This window comes from Poecilia mexicana, unplaced genomic scaffold (genome assembly GCF_051168715.1).
Source record: "Poecilia mexicana isolate PSO_F unplaced genomic scaffold, ASM5116871v1 scaffold_10, whole genome shotgun sequence".
Taxonomy (NCBI): Eukaryota; Metazoa; Chordata; class Actinopteri; order Cyprinodontiformes; family Poeciliidae; genus Poecilia; species Poecilia mexicana.
Window position 1 is genome coordinate 4,260,087 of NW_028263379.1, and position 22,164 is coordinate 4,282,250.

The 22,164-nt window shown below is 43.0% G+C and overlaps 1 protein-coding gene across 1 annotated transcript in view; it reads right to left on the minus strand.

Annotated features, from left to right (window-relative positions):
• The window catches only part of slit3 (slit homolog 3 (Drosophila)), a 234,923-nt gene that overhangs the window by 103,862 nt on the left and 108,897 nt on the right, over positions 1-22,164 (minus strand). Inside the window, exon 5 of the mRNA XM_015005503.2 lies at positions 1,499-1,570. Within this exon, the coding sequence (XP_014860989.1) occupies positions 1,499-1,570 (72 nt within the window). The remainder of the gene's footprint in view (positions 1-1,498; positions 1,571-22,164) is intronic.

The window sequence follows — 22,164 nt, forward strand, 5'->3', positions numbered from 1 at the left end:
TGTATATATATATATAATATGGTGCCACCTCTGAAAAATCGCTGCCCCCCTCTTCCCACTTCATAGATATTTTTCTAGATCCGCCCCTCAACTTGAGGACATTTTGCTGGAGAAATTGTGTTGGGAGCCGATTAAAAATGTTTGGTTTCTCATTAATTAATTGCATTTAAACCATAAATGACCAGGTTACCGTCTGTAATTTCCTTCATTTCTGCTGAGGTGTTCTGCAGTGTGACCAACATTAGGAAGAAACACCAGGGTGCCACTGTGAAGCATGGTGGTGGCAGCATCAGGATGTGGGGAGCTTCATAAATCAGACGGCATCATGGGGAAACTTTATGTGGAAATACTGAAGTAATAAGACATCAGACAGGAAGCTGAAAATCTGGTCGAAATGATCCACAATGTCCAGATTAGTCACAGAAAAATAAAGTTTAATTTGTTTTAAAAAAGCTCATTTTAAATATTGTAAAAATGTTAAAAAGTTTTTTAAATGGTGTGAAGCCAGTTTGAGTGGATCCAGTTCCCTTGGTTCTGACCCGCTCCGTATCGACTTCCTCTCTCACATCACAGACGCACCCAAGAGTCTGTCTGCCAGCTAAGAGGGCCGATCGATCAGAAGCATGGATCGGCCCGCGTATTGATCCAGGTATTGGTGATTAGGACATCAGGGATAAACGACAGAACCGCATGGAGCGATTCGGAACCAAACCTCAGAAGGAGGGGGCGGGGCCTGGTGCTGAGGGGGCGGGGCTTACCGGAGGGGAAAACATCAAAGTAAAATCTAGCTGATCATTTAATGTCCCTCAAATAAAGAAAATAAAAGATCTTTGTGCAAAATGAGTTCAGTGTTAAACTGATCCAGAAACAGGTTTACGCGCTGATCTCTGATCTAACCGTTATCTAATAAATAACGCAGTTATTTATTTATTTACAGACTCGGCTCAGGTTTTATGAATGAAATAATCTCTGCGACCGCGAAGCGTTCGAGACGATAAACTCTGATGTCACCGGAGCCGAAGCAGGTTCAGGTCCTGCTGGTTGACCAATCCAGTGTGACATCAGGTTCTGGACGTTTACATCTACGATTCATCACCATGACAACCATATTGATCCGAACGATGACAGAATAACGATAAAACTGACGGCAATAACTTTTGTTTTTGAGGTAACTGTAAGACTACAGTCCCCCAGACACAAATCCTGCTCTTGAAAAACATTCCTGTTTGTGATTTGACTCTTTAGTTCAGGAGTCAGAAAGAATTTGATTTACACCACAATGTGTAGTAAATGTGTTTCATCATATCTTCACATTTATTGATGCTTTCTTTGAACAGTGTAGAAAATAGTAAAAACTAAATATCCCGACAATAAGGACAGTTTTGGGTTTAACTGAAATTTATTATAACAATAAATCAAAATTTCTTATAATGAATTATATCTTCCGGTTCTGACCCAACGCAATGTGAAGCAGAGGAGGAAAAGCAGATCTACTCACAGGTTCTTCACGTTGGTGATTCCTCTGAAAGCTTTCCGTGGAACGGCCTGGATCTGATTCTCACTGAGATCCCTGCAGACAAGACGAGGAGAACATCAGTCACAGGACCTCACACACACACACACACACACACACACACACACACACACACATGTTTGTGTTGCTATCTTTGTGGGAACTTTCCATTGACTTCCATTCATTTCTACAGCCTAAACCTGACCTTTACCCTTTTCCTAACCCTAACCAACCAAAACTCAGTTCATACCTTAGCCCTAACTCTGACCCCTGACCCAAAAACAGGGTTTCCCCTTGTGGGGACCAGGCTCCGGTCCCCACAAGGAGCAATTGGTCCCCACAACGTAGCATATGTCAGGAAAATCGTCCCCACAAGGTATTACAAACAAACGCACACACACACACACACACACACACACACTCTGCCTCAGAACAAAGTATGATGTGACATTTATGATCAGAGAAACAATTTGGACCAAAAAGCTTCAAAGACAAAAGGAAATTCAGCCGGAGTGAAGTGTGTGTGTGTTTGTTTGTAATACCTTGTGGGGACCATTTTCCTGGTCACACTACACTGTGGGGACCCACTGCTCCTTGTGGGGACCGAAGCCTGGGCCCCACAAGGGGAAACACTGTTTTTGGGTCAGGGGTCAGAGTTAGAGCTAAGATGTGAACTGGATTTTGGTTGGTTAGAATAAGGTCTAGGCTGTAGAAATGAATGGAAGTCAATGGAAAGTCCCCACAAAGATAGCAACACAAACTGAACTCTGATCACAAATATTTAGTTTGATCAGTTAAAAAATGTGAGCTGATGTTTTTCTCAGCCACTGGAAACTGACAGATGTAATAATATAAATATTTGCCTTATCAACACAAAGTTACTCTTATAAAAACCTGCCACTAAGGATTCTGGGAAATATTTCCAACTCCTGTTTTTTTCTCCCTTTTTAAGTGCTGACCTAAAAATCTTTGTTTACTCAACGGTTGGAGACAGAAAGTTCATCTTTCATAAATTCAAACATTTAAAATCTAAAACTCAAGATTTATTTGATTTAAAAAAGTTAAGTCAACGAAACACTGCTCAAATGTTTTACAGTCCATTTCTACATATGGGACAGATGAACACAAAGTGGCACAGAATCGATAATTTATAGAGGAGCGTTTCTCTGCAGGTCTTCATGCAGGGTGGATGGAGAACATCTGAAACTTTGACTAGACCGTTCTAGTGCATAATACTATTTCAGGATGTCACTTTAGAGATTTTTATGTGCAAAAACTGACAACTTTGAATAATTTCACAGTAATTTGACTCTTTGTCACTCAGAGAGGTTGAGGATGGTTCTTTTACAGCCAATCAGCTGCAGAGGAGCAGCAAGCTGACCCAGATGAGCAGAATCAGAACCTGGGTTTGGGCTTCATGGCTGCTAGTTTTGGTTAAATCTGCTGTAATTCTGGAACAGTTTGACTACTGCTGAAGGAGCTGCTTAGCTGAACTAACGAGGTTTTCATCGTTCTGGCCCGGTTTATAACCCGGGTTCTAATCTGGGTTCTGATCCAGTTTCTGACCCGTTCTGCTTGCTCCAGGCTGCGGCGCTTGCACGGCCCATGTGATGCAGTTTTGATGTTTGAATGCGCAGCAGAACCGGGGAATATCTGCCATGTTTGCGGTTCTAGTTTCCATGTCTTCCTCTTCCTGCTTCCAGCCCTTCGGCCCATCTGCTTCCACTTTAGCAGCTTCAGAACCAGAACAAACCTTTCTGTAATTTTCATCTGCTTGAAGCAGTGAGATATAAACAAGTAGATGAAAAATAAATGGAGGAGGGAGCATTAAAAAGTAATTTATTACAGGCTTTTCAGAGCTAATAATATTTTATTGTTTTGTTTACCATCTATTTGTTCTTTGTTCTGGCAGAAGAAAAAGTGAAATAAAAGCTGTGATGAGACAGTTTGTCTCTAAGTGACGGTCTCACTGCTCCTCCCTTCATGCTGCTGCTGGGGGTTGAAAACTTTATTCCCTCCTGCAGAGATGGGTCTGATTCTGAGAAATCTAGGTGGTCCAAACAGAAATACGGCCGACGTTTTATTAAAAAACTAAAACAAGGAGGAGAAATCAGTAGAAAAAAAAAAAGATCTGCTCCCAGATAAATCACTGAAATAATAATAAAAATTTAGGTTAATGTTACATATCTGAAGCCATAACAAATACAATTCAACACTATTTATTATAGACACAAAATTAAAAAGAAAATCTATAAACTATAAAAAGAAACATTGACATATGAAGAAAGAGATGATAGTTCAAAGTTTGTTTCACCAAATCCTGGTTCCTGGAAAACTTTAACCAAATCTGATTAAAACTATAAAGATGACAGGAAAGGCTGCTTATTTTCTACAGGTGTAATGGTAAAAAAACAGCATTAAATCAGTAGTAGATACAGCCAGTGTGGGCTTAGCTAACCAAATAGCTAGCATCATTAACCACTAATTTTCTAAACTAGACTCTTAGCTCTGCTAACATTAAACACAAAACAAATTAGCAGAAGCTATCACTGCTATAAACCGCTAGACACAAAGAAATGTGCTACCCTAATGCTAAACCACTAAATACAAAAATTGTGTGCAAGCTAATGCTAAACTGCTAATGACATCAAAAAATTACAGAAACTACTCTAGATATATAAAAAAAATTAGCAGAAGCTTGTGCTAAACATTAAGGTAGCTTTAGCTTCTTTTCTGGTGTGAGATGTACCAACAGGGAAGTTCTCAGTTTCTGATTTTGCTACATTTTATCACTTTATGTTTTTATAAATATGACGATCAAAGAGGGAAACATACAATGTGACATAAAGTTCATCCACATCCTGACAATGGAGAACATTTCATCACAATAATTAGTTTAAAAGTCACAGCGGCATGTTAACAGCTGTTCTCCACTCATCCCAGGGTCAAACCTGCCGACCTTTGAGAAGAGCGGCGACCGACACCAGCAGGATAACCAGAGGCAACAATTAGTCTGAATAATCTAGCTGTTTGAATCAACCATCAATCCTATGAAATATGGTGAAACTGACTGGTAGAACTGTTGCCTTGCAGCAAGAAGGTTCTGGGTTCGATTCCCGGCCCGGGGTATTTCTGCACGGAGTCGGCATGTTGTATGGTGGGTTCTCTCCGGGTACTCCGGCTTCTTCCCACAACATGACTATCAGGTTAATTGGTTTCTCCAAATTCTCCCTAGGTGAGTGTGTGTGTGCATGGTTGTGTGTCCTGTCTCTGTGTTGCCCTGCGACAGACTGCTGACCTGTCCAGGTGACCCCTCCTCCCCCCCGGAATGTTAACTGGAGAGGCACCAGCACCTCCTGACACTAAAGGACAAGGGTGTTAGAAAATGGATGGATGACTGAAAACTATCTGGGTGGAAAAAAGATGAACGAGAGAAATTTCAGAGATTATCTGGAGATTAAGATGTAGAGGGGAAGAGGAGCGGTGACCACAGAGGAAGACGAGGAGGAACAATAAAATGCAGAGGAAGAACAAACAGCTCTGTGTTGTTTGTTCCATGTTAGTCATGACTCTCTAAGCTCAGAGTAATTTATGGGGTAAATGTCTTCCAGGCCTTTGCTACACAGACCCCCGACTGCTTAGAGGTTTACCCAGGCAGGGGCCCTCTGTCCAGGCCACGGCGGCCCCATGCGGCCCCTCAAACCGCTGGGACGGCGGAGGGATCCTCAGTCAGCTGGAGGTCATGCAAGGAGCAGTGTGTGTGTGTGTGTGTGTGTGTGTAACACCTCCTTTATATAAGGCTCCATTATTCATGAGAGAAGAATAATAACATTCGCAGGTCGCCCTTTGATGCTGCGGATATTACAGTTAACCCTTTAAGAGCCTTGCTGCTGCTGTCCACATAGAAAAACACATTTAACAACAGATCTTTGTTTTTGCGTTCATATAGACGGCAGAAAAAATAAAAATGCAACATCTGTGATGACACAGAAAAGCCATTAATTAGATTGTGTGTGATTCAGGGAATAAGTCTTGAAATATGAAGAAAATGAGACATAAAACAGTAAAAATTAAGGAAAAACTGACAGAGAAAAAAACACTGCTCTGCAGGATGAAAACCAGCTGGTTCTGGTTTCCAAATGCAAACGCAAAAAAGGAGAATTCACAAATCCTCACACTGGCCAGAAAATTTGTCATCAATTGATTTAGTTTAATCGCATAGAAATCCTTTCAGTTTCGCAGATATGGACAAAACATGAGTGTGTTTTCCTCCTGATGGTCCAGTTGACCCGGTTCTACTGGAACTAGAACTCCATCCACCTCCAGCTGCTGTGGTTCTGTCTCTTTCTGAGTCAAACCAACCTGTTCCCCTCCTGGCCTGTGGGGGCGCTGCAACAAGAACCACTGAAGGAAACGACACAAAAACCTCTGAAGACACTGAGAGCAACTTCCTTCTTCACCAGATGGAAACAAGATGGAGGCGTCAGATTTTAGCGTTGGAGGATTTCTCTTTAGTCTTTGGCTAGCAGTAGTAGCCATTTCTGCTGCTATCGCTAGGCTAACACTAGCAGTTTTGTTTTGGTTGTATTTACCCAGAATGCCCTGCGCTGTAGTCCACTTCCTGCTTTTGGAGTGGTCTCTGGTACGCTTGGCATTCACATTCAAACCGAACCAGAGTTCACTACAACCGAACTCAGACCGAGGTTTGGCGGACCAGAGGTCAGAGGTCAATTAGAGGTCACCAACCGAACCAGACTTCGACTAGGCAGACAGACTGGAGTCGGGTTGACTGAGCAGGGCTGGTGGAAGTTCTTCGTCATTCTTAATTTTGATCAGATCAGCTAGTTTCTGTTTTATTTCAGTGGTTATTTTTATTAGATTTTCTGTATTATTTCTTGTTCTTGTTTTGGTTAGATTTGTCTGTTTCCTCCTCGCTCTGTTATACCTCTCTCTCTCCCTCAACCTGCCTGCGGCTCGCTCTCTCTCCCCTCACAGCTGCAACCTGCCAGTAATCAGTCTGCCTCTGCTCTTCGCCAAATGCTCTGCCAGTTTTTACCCACCTCTCTTCCTCTCCCTACTCGCCAGTTTCTCCCGTTATTTAAACCTTATTTACAAGTTTCTGTTCCTCATGAATCTGCTCTGATCTGAACCATCCCATATCTCTGGCTCAGCCAGAGATCCAGCCGACCCACTTCCTGTCTCTAAGGAGACTCAACGCTTTAATACTTCTTTCACATGAACATAAATGTTCAGCATCAGCACAGAGAACTTGTCTTCATTGCCGTAGTGACAACAGGTTCCCTGTGCTGAGTCTCTGTGACTCAATCCTTTTAAAAGGGATCAAGTCTCTGTATTTGGGTCTTTGTGTTTGAGTCTTTGTGTTTGAGTTTTTGTGTATGAGTCTTTTGGTTTGAGTCTTTTGGTTTGAGTCTTTTGGTTTGAGTCTTTTGGTTTGAGTCTTTGTGTTTGGGTCTTTGGGTTTGAGTCTTTGTGATTGGGTGAAGCGTTATGCTGCTCGGGTGGTCGCTGAGGCAAAAACCCGGGTGTGGGAGGAGTTTGGAGAGGCCATGGAGAAAGACTTCCGTACGGCTTTGAGGCGATTCTGGTCCACCATCCGGCGGCTCAGGAGGGGGAAGCAGTGCAGCACCAACACTGTTCATAGTGGGGATAGTGGTGCTGCTGACCTGAACTCGGGACGTTGTGGGTCGGTGGGCGGAATACTTCGAAGACCTCCTCAATCCCACCAACATGGCTTCTGTTGAGGAAGCTGAGCCTGGGGACTCTGGGTTGGGCTCTCCAATCTCTGGGGACGAGGTCGCCGAGGTGGTTAGGAAGCTCCTCGATGGCAGGGCCCCTGGGTGGCAGGGCCCCGAGGTGGCAGGGCCCCTGGGTGGCAGGGCCCCTGGGTGGCAGGGCCCCTGGGTGGCAGGGCCCCGGGGGTGAATGAGATCCTCCCGGAGTTCCTTAAGGCTCTGGATGTTGTAGGGTTGTGTTGGCTCACGCGACTCTGTAATATCGCATGGACATCGGGGGCAGTTCCCCTGGATTGGCAGACTGGGGTGGAGGTCCCCCTGTTCAAAAAGGGGGACCGGAGGGTGTGCTCCAATTACAGGGGGGTCACACTCTTAAGCCTCCCTGGTAAGGTCTATTCAGGGGTCCTGGAGAGGAGGGTCCGTCGGATAGTCAAACTTCGGATTCAGGAAGAGCAGTGTGGTTCTGGTTCTGGTCGTGGAACACTGGACCAGCTCTACACCCTCAGCAGGTTCTGGAGGGTTCTGGGGAGTTCGCCCAACCAGTCTACATGTGTTTTGTGGACTTGGAGAAGGCATTCGACCGTGGCCATGGTCTTGAGCCGGAAAAGGGTAGACTGCCTTCTCCGGGTCAGGGGGGGTCGTCCTGCCTCAAGTGGAGGGGTTTAAGTATCTGGGGATCTTGTTCACGAATGAGGGAAGAAGGGAGCGGGAGATCGACAGGCGGGTTGGGGCAGCATCTGCTGTGGAGCGGGCGCTGTACCGGTCCGTCGTGGTGAACAGAGAGCTGAGTCAAAAAGCGAAACTCTCGATTTACAGGTCGATCTACGTTCCCACCCTCATCTATGGTCATGAGCTTTGGGTCATGACCAAAAGAACGAGATCACGGATACAAGCGGCCGAAATGGGTTTCCTCCGCAGGGTGGCTGGACTCTCCCTTGGAGATAGGGTGAGAAGCTCGGTCATCCAGCAGGGACTCAGAGTAGAGCCGCAGCTCCTCCACGTCGAGAGGAGCCAGTTGAGGCTCAGGCATTTGGTCAGAATGCCTCCTGGACGCCTCCCTGGTGAGGTATTCCGGGCACATCCCACCGGGAGGAGGCCCCGGGGAAGACCGAGGACACGCTGGAGGGACTATGTCTCTCAGCTGGCCTGGGAACGCCTTGGGGTTTCCCCGGAGGAGCTGGAAGAAGTGGCTGGGGAGAGGGAAGTCTGGGCCTCCCTTCTGAAGCTGCTGCCCCCGCGACCCGACCCCGGATAAGCGGAAGAAAATGGATGGATGGACGGATGGATGGATGTTTGAGTCTTTTAGTTTGAGTCTTTGTGTTTGGGTCTTTGACTCATGTCAGGGCTCCAGGAAGACTCATGGAGGTTTCAGCGTTTCCTGGTCTGAACCTGGAGCGTTACATCATCTCTCTCACTTCCTCCATCCATCTACAGCTTCATCACTTTCTCTCCCCGTGTCTGGCTCTCGATCAGCCCCCCTGGGGGCTGTAACAGCATTTAATATTGTCCCATAAAGAGAGTAATAAATATTGACTGCTGGCTGGTTCATATTCTCCAGGTTTTAAGGCACTTTGCTGGAGGGTGAAACCAAAGTCATGCTGCAGGTGTTCAGAACCTCTCGCTTTCTACTGTTTGGACCTAAAGCCGGTCTTCAGGTCAGTACTACTACAGCATAAAAAGAACATCAGTTTAATATAAACATAGTATTTCCTGTTATGACATCATTCTCCAAGGCAACACTCAGGGTTTTAGATGAAACAGGAGAGGACAGTAACCACGTTCTGCGCCTGAAACTGGTTTTATTCTGGAATGTGAACTGGGGATAAACACTGGAAGTTTTTCCTCCAACCTTCATTTGTTCTGGGAAAACTTTTATCCCATCAGATCTGCATCCTGGCAACGTCACGAACGTATAGCTCCACGCATTTAAAACTGGAAGCTTCCCATCAGAACCACTGCTTGGCTACGGATCCACTCCACTTGAATGATGCCGATGGCTGCCAACAAACTGCAGGGATATATATTACCCAGAGCTGGCACTGAGCTGCAAACAGCATGACTGTGGTATTGAGCTGTCAAGCAACGATTCTCCTTTTCTTTTTATGCAAAACGTTCTGAGCTAGAAGTATTTTCCCCTGGCAAACGGAATAGCGGTTCAGGATGGAACGCAACAACGATCAGCTGCTTTCTGTTTTTGGATTTCTGCGTCATAACATCCCTGTCAATTCATAGCCTACATGTTTTAAATAACAGAAATTATATATGTGTTCTTGATCTTTTCAACCTTTTTCAGGTTGTGAAGGAGAATATTTGCTCTAAAATCCGCAGTAATTATTGGCAATGCTGGCACAGCTAACCAAAAAGTTAACTTCACTAATCAATAATTGTCTACAAAAAAATCTTAGCTATGCTAATGATAATCTGCTAAATATTTAAAATAAATTAGCAGAAGCTAATATTAAGCGGCTAAGCACATTAAAAGATTAGTGGAAACTTATGCTAAACAACTAAGAACATAAAAAAATCAGTGGAAGCTAACGCTAAACTGCCAATCACATAAAAAATTAGCAGATGCTAACAATAAACTGCTAACCATGTTAAAAAATGAGCAGAATATACAGTAAACCACTGAGAACGTAAAAAATTAGTGGAAGCTAATGCTAACCGTTAAGATGACTGTTTTTCATCTCCTTCATGGCCTCAGTTTCTGATTCTGCTGCATTTTGTCACTTTAAAGATGGATGACAAACGTTGAAAATTATCCAAGTCATGAAAATGTGAAACATTTTATGGTAATAATTGGCTAAAAAGGGCATACCATGTCAGCCATCTTGAAAATTAAGATCAATTTGATCAATCAATTGCCCAATTTGAGATATGAATAAATCTGAAATCTGAAATGGCCATCATCCTGAAATTTAAGTGGCCGATTGGGAAATTTGGAAACAATCCAACCTGAGAGGTTAGCATGCTAATGTTTATGTTTGTATCCACACTGGAAAGACTACAGTAACGTGCTGCTCTATTTAGCTAACTGATGTGAGTGAATCTTCATCAGCGCAGACAGCGCTTCTGCAGTAATCATTGGGTAATAGCTTTGGGATAAACTGTTGGTTTCTGCAGCAGTGTGTGTGTGTGAGGGGTGTGGCTGCTGCAGCATCCATGCAGCATGTCTCGCTACCAGATACAGACATACAGCAAAGCAGTCATGTTGGACTGGTGGTCATAATGTTTTGCTCTCTGTTGGAAACACGGTAGCCATTTTGTTCTGATCCTCCTAAGAGCTATTTGGCTCGCAAACAGAATAACTCTTTTTTTAAATAAATGGGAAATGTTGCTGCAAAGCCCAAATACCCCTCCCCCCCTTTAGAGCAGAGTGACCTTTAGATTTGACCTCTATGCTGCGGTGATGCAATAATGGAAGAAACACTGAATGGCCTCAGTTTCTCATCTCTCTCCTTCATGTCTTTGCTGTTCTTCATCGCTCCTTTGCCTCGGTGCCCTTGCTCTGGCGCCCTGCACCCCAACCCCCCTCTGTTCCCAGTGATTTAATTAAGTGGGCGCTGTATGAATAAAAATATTGCCCCCTATATTGATCATGGTGGATGGAGGTTTGACAGCCTGGCTGGCTGCGGTGGGACAGCACTTCTAGCTAAATGTAGCCAAGTGTGTGTGTGTGTGTGTGTGTGTGTGTGTGCGCATGCATGCACGTGTGTGTGCAGGCGTGTGTGTGTGTACTTGTTTAGCCTATTTGAGACTGTGTTTGGCAGATATACCCACATTCTGAGGACCAATGAGAACCAAAACCGGGTTTTAAGATTTAAATTAGGTTTGGTTAACAATAGGAATGATGAATTTTATTGTTTCCATTTGGATATTTATCCACAGCCACGCTGCTGCGGTAGAACTATTCTGTTAACAAAATGAAACCTGATCCTTTACAGCATCTTTGTGAAATTTACCTACAGGGGAAAAAATAAAGCCATTTTTCTATCCATCTACTTCATGCAACGTGAATACTTGTTGTCAGGGCAACCGACTGACAACAGCTCCAGTAGCCTGCAAAGCAGAGATTACATTTAAGTGTACATCAATTTTAAAGAAAAAAAAAAACATTTCCCACATAAAGAGCAGAACATTCAACCTGTTACAGTTTTATGTTTTCAGGCCTGATGTTTGTTTTGCCATTATTAATAATCATTAAATAAATAATCAGATATAACTTGATTAGCTAATTTCAATATTTGCTCTTAGTGATGATCAGAGAGTTGGTGTGTGTGTCGCCTTACATTAATGCCAACTGAACCAAAACACACCAAATTCTGCAGCTCACCTACATGTTAAGATGGTCAAAGTCAAGCTAGCATAACTGACCTACTTTTCTCTTTCTCAATATTTTTTAAACAAACTTTTTCTTATGAAATGTGAAACCTTTGGATCTTGGTTAGTTGTATTGTTGATAATTAGTAGAAAAGCACTGAGTTTTTTTTCTCTTTTATATATTAGGCATGCATTTAAGATTTAGTATTATAATGACAACTTAGCAGCTAAAACCAAAGCTAGTCAATGTGTCTGTGCCAGTAATGGTTAAAGTTAGCAGAAAGTGTTGAAAATGTTTGGGTTAGTCCCTAATATAGCCAGTAAAATGAATGGAAGTCCATGTAAAGTTGTAATATGGATAGAAATACAAACGTGTGTGTGTGTGTGTGTGTTAGATTATTTGTTATGTTTGCAGAGAACAAGTCATCTGGGAGTTGTAGCATCAAACTCGAACTAAGCTTCTAAAAAAGCTCTCCTGGGGCTTCCTCACTCATTTCTCAGACACACACACACACGCGCACACACACACACACCTCGGCGGACACGCGCGGCGCTGAGCTCTGGCCCTGCATCAGCATTATAAATGGACAGTGTGTGCGTTTTTGGAGCGCGTTGTTTGGCCCTCCAGCCTATCGCTCTTCGGGAGCCTGTAAGTATCTATTATGTTTGGTCGATACTGTAATTAAATTGGACAGCTTAATGCAATTCTCTGTGATCCATGGGCCTTTATGGATATAAAAGCTTTTCTGGCCCTCTGCCTGAAACACATCCAGCAAATTCAGATGAGTTACTCTCATCAGGAGGAAGGGAAGGAATAGTTGTAGAGGTTAAGTCGCCCTGCTGGTCATTTGTTATTTTCTAATTCACTTTAAAGCCACTGAGGCCATTTTGGTTTAATGTGTTTTCACATCTGAATCGCCATCCGCTGGACTAAGCACTACTGGACCTGCTCTGATACCGGAGCCTCTTAGGGACATTTATGGAGCCAATAAAACCTGGAGGAGTGCAAGATGAAGAAAGGACGTTAAGTTCAACATAAGGAGGAGAGATAAATGGAGGGAGGAATCTGGATTAAAAGGAGGTGAAAATAGATGAAGGGAAGGGTGAATAAATAAAACGCGGATAAGAGCAGACTGCTGGAAAACGAAACGGAGATCGACTGAACCGGTCGATGTTCAGTTATAAATATTATAAATGTATTTCCTATTATTTTCTGATTTCTAAACTGTGGGTTTGAAGAATCTGAAAAATATAATTTCTGTGTTGATCACTGATCACAGCGGTTCGGTTCTGGCTTCTGATTGGTGGATTTCTCTGATCGATTGATCAATGCAGATACTTTCAGTCTTACATCATTTATGTATAAAAATAGAGAATAAAGAGTGGAAACAACAGATACAGCATAAAATGAACCCTCTATGCTATCAATCATCGTTTTCAAAAGCTCCTAATTGTTTCTTTATTCTTATACTTCTTTATTTTTTTATACTTAAGTTTCTTTCAGCTGAACTGAAACTGGTTCAGTTTTTGGATTTCTGCTGAAGTCAAAAAATATTAGCTTAAAACTATAACGGGTTTTATTCTGGTCATTTTAATACACAAGTTTTAAAATAAATGGAGCATTTATTATTTCTAATGATTTCAGAAGGCTAATTATAGATTATTAAAATAAAAGACCAAGTCTGCCAATTACAGCACTGCAAAATGGTGACAGTAACAGTTTGGAGGACCCAGTTGGTTGTTCAGCAACAGAATTAATTTATTGAAGTTTCTTCTGTTGAGAATGAAAAATAGATATATACATAATCACTATACTTTGAACTTTGTGAATTCTGCAAATAAAAATAAACCAAAGTATGAAAAAAAACTAAAAACTATATATATAAAAAAATTAGCTAATAGTAACTAATAAAAAAGAGCACACACTGTAAAACCTAATTAAAACTGAATAAAACATAAACTCAACTAACTAACCTATCAGAACCGAGTTACTTTGCTGATTATCTGGAACTGGAAACGTTTAAAGTTCAGAACAGAACCGGGCCGACGGGCAGAACCGCGAGGAACAACGAACAGAAAGCCAGCAGCAAACGGAGAGAGAAGCAAAGCATTCTGGGTAGACGAGCTGAGGGAAGCGTTTGTCTTCACTTGTCTGTGTGTGTGAGCGTGCAGTGTGTGTGAGCGGTGTGTGTGTGTGAGCAGTGTGTGTGTGTGAGCAGTGTGTGTGTGTGAGCGGTGTGTGTGTGAGCAGTGTGTGTGTGAACAGTGTGTGTGTGTGAGCGGTGTGTGTGTGTGAGCGGTGTGTGTGAGCAGTGTGTGTGTGAGTGTGAGCGGTGTGTGTGTGAGTGTGAGCGGTGTGTGTGAGCAGTGTGTGTGTGTGTGTGAGCGGTGTGTGTGTGAGTGTGAGCGGTGTGTGTGAGCAGTGTGTGTGTGTGAGCATGCGGTGTGTGTGTGTGCGGTGTGTGTGTGTGAGCAGTGTGTGTGTGTGTGTGTGCGGTGTGTGTGTGTGCGGTGTGTGTGTGTGTCTGTGTGCGAGCGGTGTGTGTCTGTGAGTGTGTGAGCTGAGGCGGTTCTGGACCCAGACGTGACCCGGTGACCCTCCATGCCTGGTTCTGTTCTGCTGATGATTTCTGATGTGTCTCATGGCTGATCGGCGTCGTCACGGTTACCATGATGCCGCCATTTTGGTAAAACCAGAGCAGTTCCCGAGCGGCGCTGATGTTACGGAGTGAAAATATCTGATAAACAGATTTTTATGCGATTTGGTCTTTCATTCACACACAATCGGCTAAATATTCCTAAAAACGGTCCACAATAAAACCTCTGGCCAACGCGAACATCCAGCTGACTCCTGTTCTTCTTCTTCTTCTTTTCTTTTGCGTTTGTGTGTGGAAGTCAGTGAAGGAAAGATGGCTGCCATCAGAGAGCTGCTGGTTTTTAAGACACATTTTTGTTTTGTTTTCTTGTATATTTTATTTGTTCTGGTGTTTTTTACAGCATCTGTCCCCCCAACATGGAGCCATGATGCCCATTAATCTCCACACACTGGCTGTGTGTAAAATTATTAATGGAAACGGTTAATGCTGAATGAACATGAACGTGTTTAAAAAGAAGCCTCCATGTTTTATTCTGCTGTTCCTGTGAACAAAGACACAGAGGTTCTGGAGGTTCTGTCCGGCCAGCTGGTTCCAATCCGCTGAAATAAACCGACTGTGATGCAAACAGCCGACTTGTTGCTTCACCAGCGGCTGCTAGCTGCTGCGCCTGTCTGCTGGAGTGTGTGTGTGTGTATAATCTCTTTAGTGCGGCCATGATGTAGTTAGCAGCAGGAAGTGGCTAATGTCAGAGCTAACTGAGTGTGTGTGTGTGTGTGTGTGTGCATGAATGCCTTCATCTGTTTACATATCGCTGTGAAGCCTGGCAGTCTGCACTGGTTACTGCATTAAGATGTTTGTGGCTGTATGATGTTCTACCTGTGTGTGTGTGTGGTGTGTGTGTGTGTGTGTGTGTGGTGTGTGCGTTTGTTTGTAATACCTTGTGGGGACGATTTCCCTGACATATGCTACGTTGTGGGGACCAGTCGCTCCTCGTGGGGACCGGAGCCCGGTCCCCACGAGGGGAAACCCTGTTTTTGGGTCAGGGGTCAGAGTTAGGGCTAAGGTATGAATTGAGTTTTGGTTGGTTAGGGTTAGGGTTAGGAAAAGGGTAAAGGTCAGGTTTAGGCTGTAGAAATGAGTAGAAATGAATGGAAGTCAATGGAAAGTCCCCACAAAGATAGCAAAACAAACGTGTGTGTGTGTGTGTGGTGTGTGTGTGTGGATCAGGACTGAAGTGTGTGTGTGTCCATTAAGCCCAGATTGGATTGAGTGGCTCCTGGTTCTGCTCCAGCAGAGGGAACAGGTGCAGGAAATTGATTTTAGTCTCTTTAACGTCTCAATTTAAGGATGAAAAAGCAGAAGAACAGAAGTAATCTGGATTAACCAATGAGAATCAGACGTGGTGACAGAGATTATATTTAATATATTATACATAATATTTGATTTAAAACCAGCAGGTCATGGATTCTATAAACGATTTCCTTAATTATTTTATTAGTTTTTAATAACCTAAATTCAGTGCTTCATTAATAAATTTAAATTCTGTCGTTTATATTAAGTAAAACCTTTTTCATATTTAACCTGAACAGATGATAACATCCAATCACGTCTTTATGTTTATTTTCACAACAGAATCCATTTTTCAGATAATTGTTGATTTTGTTTTTTTAAATAGAAAAATGAAAATTATTGTAAAACTTGAGAAAATGTTTTCCTGTTATTTACATTCTATATCAGAAAATTCATTTCAGAAGCTGTTATTATTTATCAGCTTTATGTTAAAAAAATACATCAAACTATTGATGAAATCTTCCAGTATTTCTGGTTTTCCATTTATTACAGATCAAAATGAGTTAAGATTCAGAAACATTTGGTAGATTTTACAGAATCTGTAATTCAATGAAATAAAAATAATCTAACAGGTTTTATGCTGAATGTTTAAAGTTAATTTATCTACAAATATAAATAAAAAGAATAGAGATAAGAATGATACATCAACATTATGAAGACTGATGTATTTCTGAATAATTCAGATTATGGCTTTTTAACAAAGGATTATAATAAAGAATACTGAGCGCTATATAAGTTCAGTTCATTTACCATTTACTGATTTTAGAAATCTTTCGTTATTTGATTATGCTGCATTATTAGGTTATTATAATTGAAGGACTGAAGTGTGTGAGTGTGTGTGTGTGTGTGTGGATCAGGATGTGTGTGTGTGTATCAGGACTGAAGTGTGTGTTGCGTTAGGTGGAGCAGCAAAGCAGAAGATGATTTAGAGCTAATGAGAGCCAATAAAGACACGGTGGCAGCATTATGGGACTGAATGTAATCTGCTAATGGAGGAGGGGGTGTGAAAGTGTGTGTGGGGGATGGAGGTAGAGGACATCGTAGGACTCAGGTGGACAAAGAGTAAAGAACCAGGATGAAAAGGAAAACAGAAGCAGACGCCCTGATGAGAGGAAGCAGAGATCAATTTGACTGTCAGGATGTTTTCCCTCCTTCAGTCCAGTCGACCCGGTTCTACTGGAACCAGAACATCTGCTCCTCCTCCAGCTGCTGTGGCTCTGAGTCAAACCAGCCTGTTCCCCTCCTGGCCTGTGGGGGCGCTGCACCAAGAACCACTGAAGGAAACGACACAAAAACCTCTGAAGACACTGAGAGCAACTTCCTTCTTCACCAGATGGAAACAAGATGGAGGATTTTAGCGGTTGGAGGATTTCTCTTTAGGCTAAAGACCAGGAGACATTTCTTCAATATCATCGTTTATCACAATAACTTCTGGGATAATTTATTGTCAAAGTCACGTTTCCTCATGTAGCTTCAAGCTAACTTTCTGGTTCCCAGATTCAAACTGGAGAAACTCAAACTTATTATTAATGCACAATATTAATGGCATTATTGTTACAAATAATTAATTGGGATTATATAAGTTTAATATTGATGGAAATTTTGAGTCCCAATGTGTGTGTGTGGCGCTCAGGAAGGTGTATGTGTGTGTGTGTAGGTGTGTGTTCTCATTTCCTCCCAGCAGAGATTAGAGGCAGAAGAAGAGCAGCTGGAGACGCTCAGTCCGTTCATCCCTCCTTCACATCTCTCCAGAAAAATAATCTCTCTCTTTCTGTCTGTCTCTCCCTCTCTCTCTCGAGTGTGCATGTGAGCGTCTGCTGCATGTGTGGAGTGGGAGGAGAACAAGTGTGAGGTTTTGTAAAGGTTTGAACTTCACCTTTTACAGTGGTGATTCACTTGTTTTGCACTTCACCACGATCTGTTTTCACTGGTGTTTCAATAGTGTCTGTTTTCGGCCGCACCAAGCTTTTAGCTCGGTGCGATGGCCGGGAAAAGTTACGGCGCTGCAGGCTTTAGGAGCCTTTCACGTCGACGTGGTATTAAAATACCAGTTGGCGTGGATGCTTTGGTTGAGGAGTAGGTTTGGCTCATTGGGAACTTGTTGGGTGTGAAAGTGTGAAGGCAGCGTCCAGGGTGAATAATGTTTTTAATGTTATGTTTTTGGACTCGATCGACAAGGTGAACAGCGTAGTTGAGAGGGGAATTGTTTAGAGAAATACGCAAACTACTGTTTTCCCTTTAATGAACCCTGCTAAAAAGATCATCCTGTCTAATTTGCCACCTTTCATCAGCGACGATGTGTTGCTGAAGGAATTGTCACATCGTGGTCAGAAAAGGCTCCGTTGGGAGGCAAATCAGCAAAGCTGAAACACGTTTCATTTAGAAGACAAGTGTTTGATTCTCAGAAATGATATTGAGGAACTGAGCATAGTGATGAAATTTAAAGTGGACGGCTTTGATTACACTATTTTTGTAACAACTGAAACTATGAGGTGTTTTGGATGTAACCAGGAGGGCCATTAGGTTCGTAATCGCCCTGAAAAGGTTCAAAAAGAGACAGTTCAGGTTAATGAAAACCCAGAGCCAGGGACATCAGCAGATACTATGAATGGAGCGACAGTGGGAGAACCGGTGGCTGATGCTGGGGAAGGAGAACCGGTGGCTGATGCTGGGGAGGGAGAACCGGTGGCTGATGCTGGGGAAGGAGAACCGGTGGCTGATGCTGGGGAAGGAGAACCGGTGGCTGATGCTGGGGACGGAGAACCGGTGGCTGATGCTGGGGAAGGAGAACCGGTGGCTGATGCTGGGGAAGGAGAACCGGTGGCTGATGCTGGGGACGGAGAACCGGTGGCTGATGCTGGGGAAGGAGAACCGGTGGCTGATGCTGGGGAGGGAGAACCGGTGGCTGATGCTGGGGAAGGAGAACCGGTGGCTGATGCTGGGGAAGGAGAACCGGTGGCTGATGCTGGGGAGGGAGAACCGGTGGCTGATGCTGGGGAGGGAGAACCGGTGGCTGATGCTGGGGAAGGAGAACCGGTGGCTGATGCTGGGGAGGGAGAACCGGTGGCTGATGCTGGGGAAGGAGAACCGGTGGCTGATGCTGGGGAAGGAGAACCGGTGGCTGATGCTGGGGACGGAGAACCGGTGGCTGATGCTGGGGAAGGAGAACCGGTGGCTGATGCTGGGGAAGGAGAACCGGTGGCTGATGCTGGGGAGGGAGAACCGGTGGCTGATGCTGGGGACGGAGAACCGGTGGCTGATGCTGGGGAAGGAGAACCGGTGGCTGATGGTGGGGAAGGAGAACCGGTGGCTGATGCTGGGGAAGGAGAACCGGTGGCTGATGCTGGGGAGGGAGAACCGGTGGCTGATGCTGGGGACGGAGAACCGGTGGCTGATGCTGGGGACGGAGAACCGGTGGCTGATGCTGGGGAGGGAGAACCGGTGGCTGATGGTGGGGAAGGAGAACCGGTGGCTGATGCTGGGGAAGGAGAACCGGTGGCTGATGGTGGGGAAGGAGAACCGGTGGCTGATGCTGGGGAAGGAGAACCGGTGGCTGATGCTGGGGACGGAGAACCGGTGGCTGATGCTGGGGAAGGAGAACCGGTGGCTGATGCTGGGGAGGGAGAACCGGTGGCTGATGCTGGGGAAGGAGCTCAAGAAATTAACCCTGGAGAGGGAGTTTCAACAGGCGACCAAAAACAGTCCATTGTTTCAGAACGTGACATTGAGGATGTTTTTACTTCTCCTGAAGGGAGAAAAGAGAGTCCAATGACTACACAAGAAGGATTACAAGAAGAAATGGATGTTGATGACTTAGTTCATAGTGGAGGGAATCTGATCAGGGATGATGAAAGTGTTTTTAAAGTACCAAACACTAAAAGAAAATCTAGAGAAGCTAAAGGGGTAAAACCTGAAAAGACTCAGTTGAAAGAAAAGTGGGAAGGAAAGTGATTCAGAGGTTTTATCTGATTCTGATAGAGAATCTGATTCCTCTATTCCTGATGTACAGAGTACTAATGCTTACAGTCTAGAGCAGATTAGAAGGTTTTTGGAAGTAACAAAAGGAAAACGGGATGTGGTCATAGAGGATTTTTTTCCAAATAGAAAATTGTTTGTTGACTCAGCTAAATGGTTAATGAGACAAAGGACTTCTGATGGGTTAAGAGACACTGAAGTTTACAGACTTCAAAAACTGGTGCAAAAAGTCAGAGCTCAAATTTTGTGAGTTTCATGAAAGTTAGTATTTTTTTTCTTCCTTTGAATCTTTTTTTGTGTGAATATGAGAAGGTTTAAAATATCATCTTTAAACCTTAATGGTCCAAGGGATGTGAAAAAAATGGTATTTTGAACTTTTAAAATCTAAATGCATTGATATAGGTTTTGCTCAAGAAACTCAGCGATGTTGATAATGAGGCTGATTGGAAGAAAGAATGGGATAGAAATCTTGTTCTGAGTCATAAAACTTCACTAAGTGCTGGAGTAGCTATTATTTTTTCAAGGAACTTTCTTCCAGTGTCTATTGAGACTGAAGACTTTGTAACTGGAAGATTGTTAAAAGTTACTGTTAAGTATGAAAATATAAAGTTTATTTTACTGAATGTATATGCTCCTGTGAATCCAAGTGAACGTTGTGTGTTTTTAGAAAAGTTAGCAGACACACTGTTACATTGTGTGTCAACAGTTTATTTAATTTTAGGAGGTGATTTTAATTGTACAATAGATGATCTAGATAGGAATCATTTGGAGCCACACATACAGTCGAGGAGAGAATTGAAACGTATTATTGAAACATATGATTTAGCTGACGTGTGGCGGTATAAAAATGGAAAGATAAGGCAATATTCCTGGGCTCACTGTAAAGAGAATTATATTACTTTGGCTAGATTAGATGGGTTCTACTGTTTTGGGCACCATTTGCAAATATTTAAATCATGCACTTTATGTCCAGTGGGCTTTTCTGATCATTGTATGATTATAGGGAATGTGTTTATTAATAATTTAAGACCTAAAAGTGCATTTTGGCATTTCAAAACTGTTTTATTAAATGATGGTTGTTTTAAAAAAGGATTTTCTTTTTGTTGGAAGCAGTGAAGACTCATGAAATGTCAGTTTACGTCTGTACAGCAGTGGTGGGATATCAGTAAAATTGAAATTCAGCAGTTTTATAATCAATACACTTACAATGTTACAAGAGAATTGGTAAGATCTATTGAGGAATTAGAGACTGAAATTGTGGATCTTCAGAGTTTTTGTGAGTCCACAGGAAATCGAGGCCATTTTCAGGCTCTCAAAAGGAAAAAATCTGCTTTGGCTGATCTGCTTGGGCTCAGAGCGCAGGCAGCTCTGGTACGTTCACATTTTCAAAATATCTCTGAAATGGATGCTCCCTCAAAATTCTTCTTCAGTTTGGAGAAGAAAAATGGACAAAATCGTCTCATTCATTCGTTCTGAAGATGGAAAAGAGTTGACAGATCCCACTGAACTGCGGAAAAGAGCTGTGGACTTTTTTTCAATAATATACGCCAGTGAGTTTAGAGAAGACTCTGTGATGACAGAAGAGTTTCTCAGTGACTTGCCAAAGGTGTCAGACCAAGACAATGTCATTTTGGAGCATGCTCTGACGTTGGAAGAACTGCAGGAGGCGCTGCTGAGCATGGAGAATGGCAAAGCTCCAGGAATAGACGGTTTGCCTGTGGAGTTTTATAAATCGTGTTGGCCTGTGCTGGCTGAAGATCTGTTGGAAGTCCTCAATAACATCGTGGCAAGGGGAATGTTACCCCTTAGCTGTCGCAGAGCTGTGCTCACTCTTCTCCCTACGAAGGGTGATCTGTATGAAATGAGGAACTGGAGGCCTATCAGTCTGTTGTGTACTGATTACAAGATCTTCTCAAAAGTGCTGGCGTCCAGACTGAGAAAAGTGATTGATTAAGTTATACATGTCGATCAGTCCTACTGCATCCCTGGCAGATCAATCAGAGATAATATAACATTATTTCGAGATTATTTGGATGTCTCTAATTTGTTGGGTTTAAACTTTGGTCTGATTTCTATTGACCAAGAAAAGGCATTTGATCAAGTGGAGCACCAATATTTATGGAATAGTTTGAGAGCTTTTGGTTTCTCCTCTAGTTTCATTGCCATGATTAAAACCATCTATTGTGACATAGAAAGTGCATTGAAAGTCAATGGTGGTTTAAGTGCACCTTTTAATGTAAAGCGAGGTATTCGCCAAGGTTGTGCAATGTCAGGAATGTTGTATTCATTGAGTGTTGAACCTTAATGTCAAATCAGGAAAAGGTTGCAGGGGGTGAAGTTGAATGAAGTTTCTTTACCCCTTCAACTTTATGGATATGCGGACGATATTATTGTGGCAATCACAGAAGAGTCAGATGTTTTTACCTTGACTGAAATTATTGAGTATTTTGCCAAAATTTCTTCATCCAAAGTTAATTGGAGCAAGAGTAAAGCTTTGCTAGTTGGTAAGTGGACAAAACAAGAACCTAAATTACCTGGTGAATTAAAGTGGTTGAAAAATGGTTTTAAATATTTAGGTGTTTACTTGGGGGATCAAATAGAGGTAATGAAAAATTGGGAAGATTTTATTGAACTGATGGAGGGCAGGTTAAAGAAA